At 39.0% G+C, this 18,277-nt stretch overlaps 1 protein-coding gene across 1 annotated transcript in view; it reads left to right on the forward strand.

Annotated features, from left to right (window-relative positions):
• The window catches only part of CACHD1 (cache domain containing 1), a 201,462-nt gene extending 197,983 nt beyond the window's left edge, over nucleotides 1–3,479 (forward strand). Inside the window, exon 27 of the mRNA XM_004679077.2 lies at nucleotides 804–3,479. Within this exon, the coding sequence (XP_004679134.2) occupies nucleotides 804–1,042 (239 nt within the window). The 3' untranslated portion in view covers nucleotides 1,043–3,479. The remainder of the gene's footprint in view (nucleotides 1–803) is intronic.
• The last annotated feature ends 14,798 nt before the right edge of the window (nucleotides 3,480–18,277 follow it).

The raw sequence follows: 18,277 nt of genomic DNA on the forward strand, positions 1-18,277 counted from the left end.
CTTTGATCAGCAAGGGCATTTTCTTTTGAAACATTTATTACTCAGAATACGAAATAGAAATTAATCTTTAAATACTGTGAACCAGCTGACACAGAGAATAGTTGATTCCTTTGTGAGCACACTGTGGGTATATGTAGAGTTAGTGTTTCATCGGGTACTGGAACTTTAGGCAAGTGCACCAACCTCTCTGATTGCTTCCTTCACCTGTAAAATGGATATGAAAATTCATGCTTTGTTGGCACACAGGGATTACCCAACACTGGTGCTGCCTTGGAACCAGGTGCAGAGGGCATGGCAGTGGGTGGTCTTCTCACTTGTGACATCATGTTTAGGCATCGAGAAGCCCCGACTTTCACCCCCATCCCACACAGCTGATCTGAGTTCTATTAGGATCTTTTACTTGAAGCTATCGTGTTTCCAATTCTTTTCAAATAAAAAATAATCATGGCAGGGAAAAGTATAGGAGGGTATAGTTCTGAAGGGCAGCGGTGCTTATCTATAGCCAGCTGTGGGAACATTTTAGTTTTGTTTGTTTGGGGTATTGGGCAAAGAGTTCTCGAGAATTTTTTTCCCCTTACCTCAGTTGTCTGAAGTGAGTCCTTACTGTGTGATTGCTTGAGGAACCAAAAAAAAAAGCTCACAAACGATCTCTGTAAAAATAAGTCTCTTCATCATCTGCTGACTGTCTGCAAACACTTGCACCTATGAAGATAGGAATTGCCTCCCTCTGCCCTAGAAATCTTATGTGACATCTCCCGCCTGCGTCTGGAAGCTCTCAGTGGCTTGTTTTGTTCATGTTCTAGGTTACAGCACCATGAGTCCACAGGAAGATAGTGAGAATCCCCCTGGCAACAATGACCCCTTGTCAGCAGGGGTCGATGTGGGAAACCATGATGAGGACTTGGACCTGGACACCCCGCCTCAGACTGCGGCTCTACTAAGTCACAAGTTCCACCACTACCGCCTCCACCACCCCACACTTCATCACAGCCACCACTTACAGGCGGCCGTGACAGTGCACACTGTCGACGCAGAGTGCTAACAACCTCCTCACCTCCGGGGGAGTCAGGATCCGGGAGATGCAGAATGTTCTGGAGGAGAAAAGAGCCAGCATGACGCCCACCACAGAGACCCCTGAGTTGGTTTAACTCATTTCCTGCCTGTCACCGTGTTTAAAAACCAGAGAAACGGCAACAGAATCACTTTAGTGAAGCTGCAAGCTGGTTGTGAAATGGAGGGGGAGTAAGCCTGAGGAGCAAACCTGCCATAATACTAAGCAAGTGCAACAGAAAGCAAACCTCCAAGCTTAGAATGAAACACTGGGAACCCTGGTGAAACTGCGCCAGAGGAATGTTCCCAGGAGCCAGAAACATTCAGCTCTCTTTAACTGAAAGAGAGAAATCTGCTCAGTTGAGACTGGGCGTGTGGCCCGTTGTATAAAAGGGGTGCTCCAGAGATGTCACTTGGTTTCTGAGCAGTACCTCACTACCACATTGCTGTATGGAACTCATGTTGAGCTCTAAATGATGCATCTCAAAATTTCTAAGTAAAGGATTATTTTTCTACTATTTATTGAACTTTCAAACGTTCTCAGACTGTAGGGGAAAGAAAAGGAAACACGTAAGAAATTTTCAGCAATTATCCCTAGCTGTCTGGTGTGTAATGAAGTGGTTCTCTGACTAAGGAATTCTATTTCTAATTTAACTGATACCATCCCACTGCCCTACTCCACAAAATGGGAAAATGAAGAAATCACTCTCTCTCTGACTTGTTTACAGACATTTTCTTTAGCACATCGTCTGGTGGAAACATGCCTTTATGTAATGCAGTATTCTTTCTCTGTGTTTGACAGAGGTGGAGAGGCACAGAGGAATCCAAGAAGCTCAAAGTTTGTTTCTTTTTAACTCATTTCTGCTCTCCATACAATGCTTTTCTTAGGTTTCTACGAAACCTAGTATTACCACCCCAGCCTTTCAGCTATGAGAGGGTTGGGTTTAATCTCCTTGTTCTAGAGACTATAAATTCTAAAATGTCCCACTTTGATTATGAGAATATTGAACACATGAAGATTTTTAAATTCAAAAGTTTGATTCTTAAAGATTTCTTTTGAAATCATCATTAAAAGCTGCTGCTGCTGCTGCTGCTGCTGGTTATCCAAGAAGCTATCCTCCAAACCGCTTTGTGATGTCTCCAGAGATGAATCAGATCTGGCTAATACAACATGGGGCATTGTAATTTTAAAGTAGTGTTCTAATTACAGTGATGTATTTTAGATTCACATTTTGTGATTCAAATATGTTATAAAGACATTCTTGCACCGTGTGTGTGGTAAATCTCCGTTTATATGTAGTTGGAAAAATTTCATTGAATAATGTTTTAATGATAGGGTATTACAATATAATGTAAAAAAAAAATTGGTTCTTCAGCAGTACAGGAAGTCAAGTACATGTGTCTATCAGGAAACCCCTTCTACTGTGTATAAATTTGCAGCCTAGTGAAATAAACTGTATGAACAGACTTTCTTTGGTTCTAGTTATTTGTGAATATGCCCCCTCTTGTGCCCCAAGGCAAATTGCAGTCACTTGCCAACCTACCAGGGCTCTTGCCAAACCAAAATCCTCCTTGCAGCATCAATGTCAACTTCAGGGACTTCTCGACCCATCTTGAATATGCAGCAAGATTTAATGGAATGAAACAAAATTAAAAGCAAATATTAAAAATGTGCAACACAGCTACCCTTCCTGACCATCTAAAGTGGATTGTTGGTTCTTCTCTAATGGCTGGGAGAATGGATGATTTCCTGTTTTCCCAGGAAAAATGTCTCCAGGAATGCCAGGATTTTCCCATAAAGTTGAGAACTTGTGTGTTATGCGACTATCCTTTTGATGAGGAGGGAATGAGTTAGGAGGGAGGTTGGTGTTTTCTAAAAAATGATCACAAAACTCAGATCTTTAAAATACTGATGTCTGCTCAAAGATTTAGAAATGGATATTGTGTCTTTTACAGTCTTTTACAGTCTTTTCCGCTATCCTGAATTTTAGGGGGAAATAATAGGATGCTTGTATCTGAATCAGAACATAAATTTATCTTTTGCAGTTCCTATGAAATATGACATGCAGGTTTTTGAAGTTTTGATCTCCAAGTTACCCCATGTCTTCTTTCCCAAGCACTGTATGTAATGTTGTTTAAGCATTTGTTGGTGGTGGTGTTGCTTAAAAGGAAAAAATGCTATTGGAAACTTTATCATAGTGATCAGCATTCGTTCTTTTTGCACTCAGGTACGTATCTGGTTAAATACACAAATTCCTCCCTGGAGAGAGACCCTCTCAATGCTGTCTTGTTCACTAAAGTCTCTTAATGCCTCTAACTCACTCTGCTTATCAAGTATTAAGATCAGAGGGTGTTCCAGATGATTTTTATATAGCTAGAAAAGGAAATTTCCTATTTCTGGCCCTAATAAAACCAGGTTCAGACTCATACTAGTCTTCATGTTATATGTTTCTCTGCTTCTCAGATGCATTTATCTCAGAAATTTTGGAGTATATATTGTACCTTTTCTTCCTCAATGTCTTGATTTAATTTGAATGTTCAACTAAACCTACTTGATATATTTATTTGGAAGACTTTGTGAAATTTGCTTAGGTTTATGATTGGTATGTGGAAAGAGATCCTCAAATATCACTTGAGCTCATCTCCCTGAGTAAAGGGCTGCTGAAATGATTATAATATATATATGGTAGAATAATCAAATCAAAGCAGACCAGTCCAGTCTCATTTGTGTCCCTATGGGTCTATTTCTGTATAGAGGAATGGTGATTTTCCTGGCTGACATGCAATACCGTAGTCAGAATTTTTTCTGATTTGTCATAAAAAGGAATCTTAACCTAAAAGATATATATCTCTGACTATGAGTACCTGTGTAAAATGATGGTCTATTTTAATAGTGAAATTGTGTACTGTGCATGAATCAATCTAAAGAGGAAACTAGAAAAATCTTAAGTGTTGTTTCTCCAACCTGCCTCATCAGTTCTAGCCTACTCCTCAGGGCCTCTTCTCCACCTTTAATCCAGTGTTTCTTAACATTTAAAAAAAAAAAAAAGCATTATTGCCCATCTACTAACATTTTGATTGATGCTCCATTTACCCTAGTAAGAAGTTATATACTTGGGATAAGATCTTTGAAAGGCTACACACCATTGTCATATCTGATTTGTTTTTCTTGCCCCAAGAAGTAATTGTCTCTTTCCCATTTGTCAATGTGTGCCTTAAAGTTCTGTCCTTACTTCCTTTTTCAATATATGATTGGGATGGTAGGACACTGTATTTGAATGCAAAAAAAAAAAAAAAAAAGCTAGGACTGAAAAACCAAAGTCTGATTCCAGGCTCAGACCTGGCTTGGGCTTCCTCATTTTATATCCTGTCAATTCCAAAGGCAGAAGCCTCTGAACAAGCCACATCACCTGCACCCATGTTATCCTTTCTTTTTTTGTTGTGACTAGTTCCAAGCTCTGTCTTGCCTCTACTGAATCAGTGACCCCCAAACTGGTTCTAGACTCCTCCAGACCATCATTCATTTGGTAAACAACCCTACTAAGTATACAGGGTGAATTAAAGAGAATGGTCCCTTCCCTCACTGAATGTAAGTGAATAATGGGACTGATCCCCAGGGCTTATCTCACTCTTCCTTTCTGTTTCACTTCCTGAGATTCTAGAAGTTGATTCAACCTAGGGTTGGATTTCTTCATAATCCTCTATAAGTCATAATAAACTTAGCCTACCAATTTGGTTGAATTTCAGATTCACGGCAAACAGCATAAGGCCTTTCTTCTACCCCCGCAACGACTTCCTCCTCTGCTGCTGTGAGTTTGACTTCTTTAAGTGACCCCTCAGATAGGTGATACTGTCATATTGTCTTTCTCTTGTTTCTGTCACCGTAATGTCCTGCAGTTTCATCCATGTTGCAAATAACAGGATTTCCTTTCTTCTCAGAGCTGAAGGTTCATGCTTTTTGATTTTCTTGTAGATTTGCTTCTGCTCTTAAGAGAAATAACCTCGCCTTTCACACCAGCAAGTATCAAATACATCTTCTCCCTTTACCAGGTCCTCAGTGGCCCCACTCCTATATCTGATAAAAAAAAAAAAAGCTGTGTGCTTAAAAGTGGAAGACTGGATTAAAAAGATATGGTACATATACTCAATGGAATATTACTCAGCAACCAAAAAAAAACAAACACATGCCTTTTGCAGCAACATGGATGGAGCTGGAAAAGATCATGCTTTAAGCCAGAAAGAAAAGGAAAAATACCAGATGGTTTCACTCATAGCAGGAGTATAATGGACCAGGCAAGAAAATAGCAATTATAATGAACAGCTATATATCAGACATTTTATGGGGTGGAATGGGAATGGGATCAAAAACAGTGGGGGAAGGGACATGCACTGGGCTATGGTGATGGCACATGGGTGATTTGGTGATGGGAAATACATGAGGATTACAACTGAGATGAAAAAATGCACAAATTGATGTAAAAATAAACTTATTTCTTTAAAAAAAAAAAAAGCCGTGGGCTTACGCTCAGCTTCTCCACCTGTCGTGAACTTCTAGTTGACTTTACCTGGAGCTTAGCTGCATCTTCATGAGAAGGCCTCCAGCCTCCACTGGACTTCCACTTTCTAAGAGCAGGAACTATTTCCTACTCCTTTTTGAGTGCTATGCCTAAAACTTTGTCTATCCTTTAATCTTCAGACCCTTGCATGTTTGTTGAAAGAATTAAATTTCCACAGTATCATCTGCAACCATAATCACTTAGGTATAGCTTATCACAATATATGTCATATTTAAAGTAGCAGATGAAGCATAACTGATTTCTCCAAAATAAGTGCTTAATTACTTCAACAGTTTTCTAGTATATTTTACTTGCAAGTAGTACAATTTTATTACATATTTCAGGAGTTTTTTTAGTGTTATCACTAATGTAAAAATCAGGTTCCTAAAGCATATATATAGATTTCATATAAAATGCTATCTTTATTTTATTATCATTTATATCACATAAGTACACTTCCAAGTATACAAACAATTCCTTCTGGCTAATGAAATGAATAGTTAATTATCCAATGTGGTTTTAAGTAACATTTCCTTTGAAGGGGAGCTTACATATGAAGGCTTTCAAATCCTATTTCTCATAAAACGTCTATTTCACACTATTCCCATTCTATTTCTGGGTGTTGCTTGAATAAAATACTTTATGTAACAATATACCTCCCAGGATTACTGCCTTAGTTCTTACTTCAGCCTAGTGCTTTTAGAAAAAAAAAACAAAATTACGTAACAAGAGGCTTGGCTCCCCTACAAAGTTAAGGTCTTGACTTTCAGGGCTCCTTGGCAATCCTTTATCCAGACCCAGTTTATTCTCTGTTACATGCTCCTCAGAATCAGATCCAAGACATTTTCACATTCTTTAGCCCTCTGCTTTCTTCTGCCACACCACTCCACAGCTGCCCTTCATTCCTGCCCTCACATTTGTGTGGAAGTCCTACAGCTTTATACCTTTCACATGAGAATTCCTCTCAGACATCACCTTCTCTGATCTCAGAAGGAGGCATCATCTTACTCTTGATTTGGTTGTATCAAATAGGCGTGGCCTCAGTTCTGCCTCCCCAAACAATGGGTCCTTCTCCTTGAGCCTAAAGCACATCCAGTCATCCCCTAGCCTAAAAATACAAACCTTCTTTGCCTTACTTTCCACTCAGATTACTGTTAAATGACTCCATTGTTTGGACTGATATTTCAAAATTGGAGTGTTTTCATCAAACCTCTCCCTGCCTTGTGCTGTTTGCTTGTGTTTGTTCTTCCCCCTCTCAACCTGGGTCATCCTCTGCTGTGAGATCCACAGGAAGCTGTAAAAGCATTCCTTCTGGGACTGCCCCATGCTCTGTGTTCTCTCTCTTTCTTAAATCCAGTTGCCTCTGCGATTCTCCACATAGATATTTCCCAAGCAGCGCCACTCCTGAGATCCCCTCTTCCCTACCCTAACCCAAGTTGCTGTCATTACTCACTTGGCTCTCTGCACCTTCCCCATGGCCCTCTTTTCCATTCTTGCTACCTCCAACTCACTCTATGAAAGTCTAAATAAGCTTATTTTCATTGAGGTAAATGTTATGCACCAAAAAATTAACCATCTTACTGTGTGTCATTCAGTGGCACTTCACACATTCAAATGCTGTGTGAACATCACCTCTGAGTTCCAAAGTATTTTTGCCACCCCAAGAAAAACTACCCATGAAACAACCACTCCCTGTGTTCTTTGTCCCCCAATTCCCTAGGAACTACTTTTTGTCTCTCTAGAATTCCCTAATCTGAATATTTCATTTCAGTACAACTTGTGATCTTTGTATTTAGTTTTTCCTCACTTAACCTGATGAGCCTGAGATCTGTCCATGTTATAGCACCTATCAATACTCAGTTCCTTTTTGTATTTTTATAGCTGAATACGATTGCATTATATGGTTATGCTGGCATTTGTTCATGCAGTATTTGGTAGACATTTGGGTGGTTTTCATCTTTTGGCAATTGTGAATAGTGCTGCTTTGAACACTTGTGTATAAGTGTCTGTTTGAATACAGATTTTTCGGTTTCTGCAGGAACATACCAAGAAGCTGAAATGCTTTGTCATATGTTAATTTATGTTTAACATTTTGAGGCATTATCCACTTTTTTTTTTTTTTTTGAGCAACTTCACCCCCACTACATTCCACCAGAACTCTAGATTCTTTACTTTCTTGCCAACACTTTTTCTTTTCCTTTTTTCTTATCTTTTTTTATTATAGACATCCTGGTCCATGTGAATATGATCTCACCATGGCAGAATGTTCTGTTTTATAATGTAAATTAAAACTTGCCTGTTACTTGCTTAACAAGCTTTAATGTTTTATCATCACCCTGCCCTAAGGATAGTCACCCTAACCTCATTTTGCCTCCCAGTGCCTTCATTCCTGCTTGTCTTCCTTTAATGTCTTGAATAAGCCTGTTGTAGTCCACTTTAGGGCCTTTGCATGTGCTGCTCATTCTGCCTGGAGCACCTCCCCACAAGCTCATCTCCACCTCTACCTGCTCCTCCTCAGATCTCAGCTTCACTGCCACTTTTTCATGTGACTGCTCACACTCACACTGCTTTAGCCTAACTTTCTCTGTTGGGGCTGGGGAGAGTTATTTAAACCCCAAACTGACAATTCCTGTTTTTAAAAGGGTATGCATAATCCTGATCAGTGGAAAAGTCTAACTTTATTCTGGCCCCTTCTGCTTACCAAAGGGAGAAGAACTCTGAACACTCTGCCAGCTTTTCTGTCCTGTGGAAAGATGAGCCTATTATGTGAAATTGAGCTGCATAATAAATGGATAAATAGAGTTTCTGAAGGGACGGAAAAGACAGACACTATGCGAGTTGTGAGGCAGAAAGCAGACACCACCTTTAAAGGCCTTGGGACCCACAGAAAAAGGTGACCACTAAAAGTTGTGCTCACACAAGTGGTGAGAAGGCTAATGGACTACTGGGTTTCAGTTTGTCTGGCTGTCATGTGTCCACTCCTATCTTCCCAAAGCTCCCCTAGAGTCACATAAGCATAAGCTGTGGTGATTTCAGTGGAAATAAGGAGAATGCACCAAGTTTCTACGGGCCAGTACCAGCAAAGAGAGAGGGATAGTTACAGGGGTAAGAGAGAAGTGAAACAGCTGAGTAAAGCTAGCACTTAGAGCCCAGGGCAACAAAAGCCCTGAGGAATTCACAGAAATCTTGGGAAGGTCCTTGGTTTTCCTACAGGACTTGGGATAAAAGCTTGAAGCCAGTTTTGTTTAAATCTCCAAACACAGTTTAACCTCAGCTGACACCTGGAAATATCACAGCACCCTATATGAATCTCCTCTGTGCTCATCATACTTATTTTATTTATCTGCCTTCCCTCAGGATGCTGTGCTCTCACAGTCAGAGGCAGTTGTCTATGTTCACATTGCATCCTTGTGCTGAAAAGATAGAGATTTGCTGAGAAAAAGAAACACTTTTTTTCTGATCAGGATTTAAGATGGATTAAAAGGACATTAAAGTAGGATAACTTCATACTTTTTATTGAGTTTTCCTTGAACTGGAAATAGAATGAAAGACAGTTGAAAATTCAAGATGCCTTAGGTTATAGGGATAAATCTACTTGCTAAAAGATTGGAAGAGATTGGAAATGCCTTATCAGAGTGTGCCACAAGCACATCAAAATGAACTTTTCAACTATAAAAGCGTCAGAAGGAAATAAAGTCCTGTAGACTTTATTAAGGTAGACCTTCTTTTAAAAGACCTGAAAAAGCAAAAGTCATATCGCAAAGATTGGTATAAATTAAAATCTCGGTACTACAAAAAATAACCAAGAAAATGTAATTGCATTATTAAAACAAAGGCTTGGTAATGATAAAAACAGTATATGCTAATTACCCAATTATCAGGTAAAGAGCTCCTCTTTAGTGAAATGAAAGCAAATAGTAATCATATGAAGATGTGTTCAACCAGGAAATAATGAGATGCAAATTAAAATGAGGTAAGTTTTTTAAACTGAGATTGGCAATAATCTCAATGTTTATAACATTAAGCATTAGTGGGAACGTGTAACTTGGCATAAGCTCTGATAAATGTGCTGAAATTTAAATGCACACATTGGTTCAGAAAGTTTACTTACATGTGAGTATAAGGAAACGACAAATATGTCAGCTAAAGCATTTGTGGAAGTGGAAAAAATTGAAGACAACTTCAATCATGATTAAGTAAAATATGGAATATCTTAAAATTGCTATGAGACAATTTTAAAAGTAAGGTAGATCTCTGTGCATAGACATGTTTACATCTAGAAGATAAAAAGACAAATTACAGAGAAATACATATAATGTGTTACCTGTAGTTGTACAAACACAACAAACAATAGTACGTGTTTCCTAAAAGACACTATCATGTCTGTGAAGTACATGGGGATGGACAGTAACAGATCCTAGTAATTATCAGTTATGTCTAGGAGGAGGGAGATGGGGTAGCTGTAACCTAATGATATTAGAGTTCTTATGTTTCCAATTTTTTAAGAAAAAATTAAATCTCATATGTATTATTAAATTTTCTATTAATTTTATTTTTGTGTAGAATAACTGTGGTGTAGGCCAGAGGTGCAAGGCTGGGGGTGGGGGCAGGAAAGGAGAAGGAGAGTTTCATCAGAGACAGAGTGGGGAGCAAAAAAGGTGGATTTACTGAAATACACTGCTGAGGGCAGCAGTTTGGGAGCCAGGAGAGGTCTGCTGTGCCATGTGGGTCAGCTCCCTGGTCAGCATTTAAACTCAGGCTGTAGTGGTGACAGTGCTAAGACTTAACCCCTAGGCTACCAGGGAGATAACTTTTAAAGTAATTTAAAGATAGTATAGAGGCCCTCCCTGGTAGCACAATGGATGCACAATGGAACAGTCCTATGAAGCTATCTGCAGTCACTGCAGCAGGAGTTTGATTCCCAGGCAGGGAGGTGACCCACATGTTATGACAGACCTCTCCTGTCACTCCCACTGCTCCCCTCAGCAATGTGTTTCAGTAGATCTGCTTGTTCTGTTTCCTACTCTGGTGAATTCTCTCACTCCCCAGTGAGAGCCTGTATCCTATATCCCAGTTCTTAAATAAATAAATAAACAAATCTAGTACATAACAGAAAGACACTACTCTGCAATAAGAAGTGAACTCTGGACACAAGTGCCATCTCCATGAATCTCATGACTGGAGGCAAAGCAGAAGAATTCAGATACAGGAGGGTGCACTCTGAGGAAGTCCATCACTTTAAAGTTTAGAACATGCAAGAGTAATTCATAGCAGGAAAAAAATGTAAGCTGTGGTTCCTTCTGAGGGTGGGGAGACGGGTAAGAGGATGAGGGCAGTGGAACCATGTGGGTCATGAGGATGGACCCATCATTACTATGAGACTGTGACCTCTACATTTCAAGGTAAAGTTGGCCTTTAAAAATTAACAAAATTTTCTAGCTGTGTGTCCATCTGTCATAATACAATGTTTAAAATCTTCCTTTTGCCCCAAGTTAAGCTAATATGTTCTTGCACGGATGTGTTCATCCTTAATTTCCCATCTCTGCCAGCATCTCTCTGGGTGATTAGTCACCCCAGCTCGGCTTAGACCAAGGACAGCCAGGCTGCAACGGCACAGGAACAGGCTTGAGGAAAAGAGAAAGGCATTGCATTTGTCTGCAGGGAGCAAGCATGGACAGTGCTGCGTGACCAGCCCCATGAAGGGGAGCAGGGAGAGTAATTGTGAGTCATTTGCTGTGCTAACTGATCAGCCCATGTTTCATGTTCAGGAATCAGTTTACAGAGAGGGGAAGGAGAATAGATGAAAAGGAAAAGGACACCAGCTCAACCTTTTAATTATGGAGAAGTTGGGAAGGACAAAGAAACCACACAAGTGGGCACGTACCCTTGGAGGAAAAGAATGCAGTGTTAGAGCTGTGTCCTCTGTGCCCCTCGAAAGGGCAACAGCTTTTCAGATGGCCCTTTCTTCACATAAGAAGAGGGGTGCAAATATGGGATTTCAGCAAAGAACTATGCTGTAAGGCAATTTCTCTCCCAACGTGTGGAGGGGCTTCTTAGTAAGAGAAAGGAACTTTCAACCTAATTAATGCTAAGATTTAAAGTGGAAAGTATTTGGGGGTTGGGAGGATTAAGTGAATGTGTGCACTAGGAAAAATCCTGGCATCAAATATTCATAAATGTATCTAGAAGTAGTAGCAGCAGTAATAATATAAAACAACCAAAATCCCGACTATTTTGGCTTTGCAAACATTTCTTAGTTGTAGTTTTAAGAAATCCAACCTATATCAGCTGGAAGAAAAGGCAAAGGGAGAAAATAAAACATTCTTGCAGCTTGGTCCAGATCATTAAGGACTGTGATAGGTTCCGCCTTCAGGTTGGAGATAGATGGGATAGAAGGTGAGAGCAGGCAGGAGATGTAACCAGTCCATGACCTGACCCACGGGAGGCGAGAGGCAGGCAGACAGTGAAACAGCATCCAGGTCTGTAGGCTGAATGGGCTGGAGGCCAGGCACCCTTGCACTGAGCCAAGGTTAAGGCCTAAGCTGAACTGTGGCCGCTACTGTCTTCTCACTGTCTCAGAAGCCTCATCCACTAATGTACGGTGTGGTCCTCAATATTGGAGAAATGGGTCTGTAGAATATATTTGGATGCTTTTTTATAAAAAAAAATTTACTATAAAAGTATATAACATAAATTTGCCATTTTTACCATTTAAGCATATGATTCAGTGGCATGAAGTATATCTGCAATGTTGTATAATCATCACTATGCTCTCTTTCCAAAACTTTGCATCATTCTAGAGTGTAGGTATATTTTATCACCCCTTATTTGCAAAATGATGATTCCATAATTAAATATTGGAGCTAGAAGGATCTTGGAGATTTTTCCCAATCATCTTATTTGTACAAATAAGAGAATTGATACTCAAAGTTTTTATTCAAGGCCACAAGTTTCCACTGTTACCAGGCTAGAACTCCAGTCCAGATTTCTTGATTCTGAATCAAGTGCTCAGTCACCACGGAGCTGTTTCTATCATGCACTCTGTTTATCTGCTTCAACTATTTCTAGCTACTGAAATTAATTAGTCTAATGCAGAGGTATAATGTCAAATGCCTAACAGAGCCTAGAGGCCCAAGACAGTCAGTCAATGTTTCCTAGATGAACAAATTAAGCTGACAAGTAGAGAGGTTAATATATCCCTCCATCCAACTTTAACACCATTGCCAAATTGCCATTTTTTAACTAAAAGCCAAAAATTGAGATTTGTGTGCATAATGTCTTTAAATATTATATGAGTTTAAAGAAAATATGTTTGAAGGCCATAATCATTGTTCAGGCCTTAGTTTCTCTAGAAATCCATTTGTTATTAAGGTAATGGGAGAAGTATGAGTCCCCAGCAAACATCAAAGTGGTTGGCATGTAATAGACATTGGGTCAGTGTTTATTAAAGACAATAAATTGGTTGTGATTCCACTCCATATCTTCTCCACAGGCTAGACCACTGGAGGTAATCAAGAAAAGATGCTTGTGTTTAGTGGAAAGACAAGAAATTGATGGGCCATGTCATGTATGTATTCATTGATTTATTGATTGACAAGTTAACTGACCATATGCTGCAAAGCAGGCACTGTGGTAGATATTGGATATGCACAAAACAGGAATACACAGTCCTTACCTCACAAGCTCATAGAAACCACTGTATTACAATGTCATAACTTTTATCAGAAAAATGGTGCCCACTGCAAGTATAGTGGAAGTTCCTAGGCAGGAGTGTGTTTAAGGGCTCAGGGAGAAGCGGGGAGGACTAGACAAAACCAGAAACAGTTTACCAATGACAGGCTGCAAGTTGAGGATGAAAAAGAGGAGGTGGCTGAGTAGATGGTGCTACTTATTCTCAAAATCCTACATGCCTCTTGTCTATATTAGGGCTGCTGCTCCTGAGTGGTAGTAAGACAGCTGTTGAATTGCCTTCAAACTACAGATAGCCTTCAGCCCTAAAATCCTATATTTGTCCCCTTTGTAATGACTGCACATTATAACTCTAAAAGTGCATCAAAGGCTCTCCCTGGTGGCGCAGTGAGTTAAAGCACAGCACTAAGAAACTAAAGCCACTTCCGCATGAGTTCGATTCCCGCCTGCCCTGGAGGTGACCACATGGCGTGGCAGACCTCTCCTGACCCGCCCGCTGCTCCCCTCAGCAGTGTACTTCGTCGATCTGCCTGTTCTGCTCCCCACTCTGTCTCTGGTGAAGCCTCTCACTGCCCCTGAGCCTCTGGCCTGTACCCCAGTTCTATATGTACAAATAAATAAATCTTTAAAAAAAATAAAGTGCATCAAGACTTAGTTCCAGGAATGTTTCCTATCATAGTGTCTCATTGTTTAATAGTAAAATATTAGAAAATCATAGAGAATTAGCTTACAATAGTATAAGATTAGAAAATCATAGAGAATTAGCTTACAATATTTACATATTGCTCTTAAGGACTACATAAATGTGTGGGAAAATGCATTAATTGTAATACTAGATTTTGAAAAGAATACAAAATCGTACGTTCAATTGTAAAAACACAGAGACAAATTATTCTGAATCAACTTGGCTTTTGCTTCTTGAAACCAAGAGCTCCACCTAATATCAATAGTTTGGGGACCATAAAGAAAGAAGCCAAGGTTATGAAGAGCACTTCCAAATGATACTCTCCTGTAAAATCAAGGACTCCACTTCCAGCTTACATCCACCAGTCCAACAGGCAAAAATGGTGCTGGTGCTTCCTTACAGCTGGGAGAACGAATGTTGCACTGAGCATGGCATCATTCATTTCACCTGCTCTACATTCCTGTGGAGTAATGAGTAAGAGTTTGTCAGGTGTAGTGAAAAAGATACTTGAATCCCTTCTCCTCCTTCCTATCAAAAAAGTACTCTATTTACCTGGCCTGGGAAATGTTACAATTCGTTAAATTCCACCATCATTTCATTTGTAATTAAACGTAGACATGGCCCAGAAACTGCTTATTTTGTGAGGGACAACACACTTCATTCGGAAGATATAGAGCTTTTCTCAACAAAGTCAAAGAATGTAAATTGACATAAATATAATCAAATGGCACTTTCTACAATTTATGATTCCTTTGTCCAACATTCAAGAGCAGTCACAGTGTTCAACTTGCTGCCAAGAATCTCTGTTTTAAGCTTCATGGTTCATTAGAGAAAATGCAGTGTCACTTGAATTGAGTCCTTTTTTCTCCAAGACAATAGGACAAAATATGTAAAATCTAAAAATGAGGTAGCTTAGAAGGTTTTGAATTTTTTGAAATGATAAAACCAGGTCAACTTTCTAGTTTCCAACAACTCCAATGTCTTACTTTGGAAATAGGAGCAGATGTTTCAAAGTGGTGAAACCACTTGCATTAATAGCATTACTGAATGTTGTTAACAGTGTGAAGTCTTTAAGAAGTTATCTGACCTACTAAAATTAAACAGGAGGTTTAAAAAGCTCTGGAAATGTGTAATATATTGCCTTCAATTGCAATGTCAGCCTGTTAACTGATGGATTCAACAGCTATTTTTTTTTTTTCAACTACTAATTTAAGAGTGTTTTTCTACCACATCTATGGCACATATGATCATTGAACCTTCAAGGGCAAAGATGGCAGAGCCAAGAAACGATCCAAACATTTTAAACATGTCAGCTTGGACTCCTTGGGAAATAGACTTGTCATTTTTAATGCAAGCCTTATATAGAGAGCCTTACAAACTGAGGAAATATTTGTGTTAAGTTCTCTAAAATTCTGGAGATAGCCCTTGAAGCTTCACCAATGCCAGGCAGTGTGCTGAGTACTGGATATATAGTGACTAATGAAAAGGACAGGCAGTGTTTTCACACAGCCAACCTGGAACATGACCTTCAAGAGAGAGTCTGAAGGGTGAGGAACAGTTATGCAAACAAGGAATGACGAAGTGTTCAAGGCCAGGGAAGGGCATATTAAAAGGCCTGAATGAGTTAGAAAGGTCATGGTTTTAATTATGTATGACCTTTATTTTCTGTATGTTGTGATGCTTTGGCATCTTAGAGCCTATTTGCCAGGAAGGACTCCCAGGGTTTGTCAATTCATAGAGATTGCAAACATGCCTTTGATGTGCTAACCAATCAATCCTAAAACAATTCCTCCACTCGCCTTTTACCAAAATCCTATAGTTCAGGACACTGTTCCCTACCCTAAATCACCACAGATCCTGGTACCACCAGAGCCCACCTCAAGAACCCCAGAACTCCCTGAAGTGATCCATACTATTTAATCCTAAATCTGTTTACCCTACCTTACCTCACCTTTCCCACAGAAACCACAATAAAAACTGCTAATGTCCACCACATTCCTTCTGCCTCCGATCAAGACTGGTATTTTCCCAAATAGTTCTACTAGGCGTGACATGGCCCTCACCTCGGGTATGGTGAGTTAACAAACTTTCTTTTCCCCCCAATTTTATCGAGCTATAATTGATATAGAGCATCATGTTAGTTTTAGACATGCAACCTGATAATTAGATATCTGTGTATGCTGTAAAATGTTCACCACAGTGTTTTGGTACCATCTATCAAGCTGTTTTAATGGTAGTCATCTCTTGATCTATTGCCTCTTCATACCTGAAAGAAAGCAAAATCCCAGCAGTACGTAGCTCTCATATTGTCATCCAATCATCAAAAATTGAAAAAAATATCAGGATAAATGCCAATAAGAGAAATATTAGTATACACAGCACTAAAAATATTTCAAATATAAAACTGAAAAAACTTTCTTTTAAAAATGTCGCCAGCACTCATTCATCAACATATATTCATTGCACCATGTGACATACACTGTGCTGGGTACATGGATAGAACAGTGAACAAAAAAAAAGATCTCAGTTCTGTGGAGTTTTAGGGTCTAGCAAGCAAGAGAGAAAGAAAATATAGAGATATAAAAAAAATGGTAAGTGCTATGGAAAAAAGGTTGACAGAACAGGCTTTGTTAGGTGGAATTTGGAGGAAACATGGAGGAGATGAGAATTATATGGGTGTCCAAGGAAAGTCAATGAAAGAACTGAAGATAGGGTCCTGTGTGGCTGTTTAAAAAATAGTGAGGCTAGAACAGAATGGTCAGAGCAAGGTGAATGAGGGGGGAAAGACTAACCAGGTTAGAGGAATAATAAAACTAGTGAGATAAGAAGTGGGGAGTAGAGGAGAGGCATATTGTCTCCAGGTGTGTCCCATTTTTAGAAATTTGGCTTTTATTATGAGATGGATAGCCCTGGGGGATTTGAGCAGAAGAGTGACATGATCTTAGGCTTTAAAGGATAGTGCCAGGTCGTATATTGAGAATATACAGTGGAGTACAAGGCGAGAGGAATGGTGCCTGCTGGCACACCTGCTATACTGAGCAAGACAGGGCTCTCTCAGACTGGGTGGTAGTGTGAAGGTGGCAAGAACTGGCCGAGGCTGGATATAGTTTGAAGGTTGAATCCATAGAGTTTACTGACAAGTTGGATGAATGGTTATGAAAGAAGAGTCAAGGATAATGTCAAGGTTTTGGATGAGCTACTAGAAGTATGGCATTGTCATCAATCAAGATGAAAAAGATAGTGATGATGTGATAATGGGATGTACAAGTCTGGAAAGAGAGAAGTCAGTGTTGGCAATATAAATTTGAGAATTGACTCTATATAGATATTTTAAGTCATGACATAGATTGAGAATGACTAGAGTTGGATAAGAGATGATAGACTCACTCCTGGTAAGTCACTTCATTTGAGATGAAGATAAGTGATCAACAGGAAAAAAAATATGTTTACTCATTGAAAGAAGTAAAATGCTACAGAATATAGAAGCATATTAGCATGTGAACAAAGCAATATACAAAATTATGTATCAGTGTGACACAGTTATAAGTATGTAGGTATAAAGTTGGAGAGATAGGTATATCTATAAATTCATGAGAAAGGAAAGACATAAAATGATGTCTTATGAAGAAGATTCCTTTTTATATATGTCTATCTTCTACAAATCTATTCATATTCCAACCTATCATTTTTCTCCCTGTCAACCTGTAGTTCTATCAATGTTAGAACAGAAGTACAGAGATACAAAGGTTGGCTGTTTGCTTGCTTCTGAGCCTGATGTATAGAGATAGATATTTATTGCATCTGTTAAAGGATCTTTGGGATTAAACACAAAATATAATTATGTATTACCTCTCCATGAGACTTACCATCTTAAGAGCACAAGTCAAATTGCTACTAAGTTACTTTAAAAGCATAGGTCTTCAAAATAAAAATCTTATGTTGACAGGGAAAAAAATTGTTCATAGCTGTTTTCTCTGAGCACTAAAACTACAGATCACTTCCCCCTAATTTCTAATTATCCTTTCCAGTTTCTTATAATGAATATACATTATTGGGAAAATTTTTTTAATAAGCAGTTTTTTGACTTTCAAAAGTAATAAAAAGTCACTTTTCTGTAACAATTATATTTTTTCTTCAACATTTTTTTCAATAAACTAAGAGATCTATGGGTCAAATCAGTGTGTTTATCAATAATTTGTTGACAATTCAATAGTAGCAGCTTTTTTTTAATGAAATGAAACGTATATATTCCTCTGAAAGTGAATGTTGCTGGCAAATCTCACCTAAGCAAAACTGA

This window comes from Condylura cristata, unplaced genomic scaffold, assembly GCF_000260355.1.
Source record: "Condylura cristata isolate star-nosed mole 26May11 unplaced genomic scaffold, ConCri1.0 scaffold00008, whole genome shotgun sequence".
Lineage (NCBI taxonomy): Eukaryota > Metazoa > Chordata > Mammalia > Eulipotyphla > Talpidae > Condylura > Condylura cristata.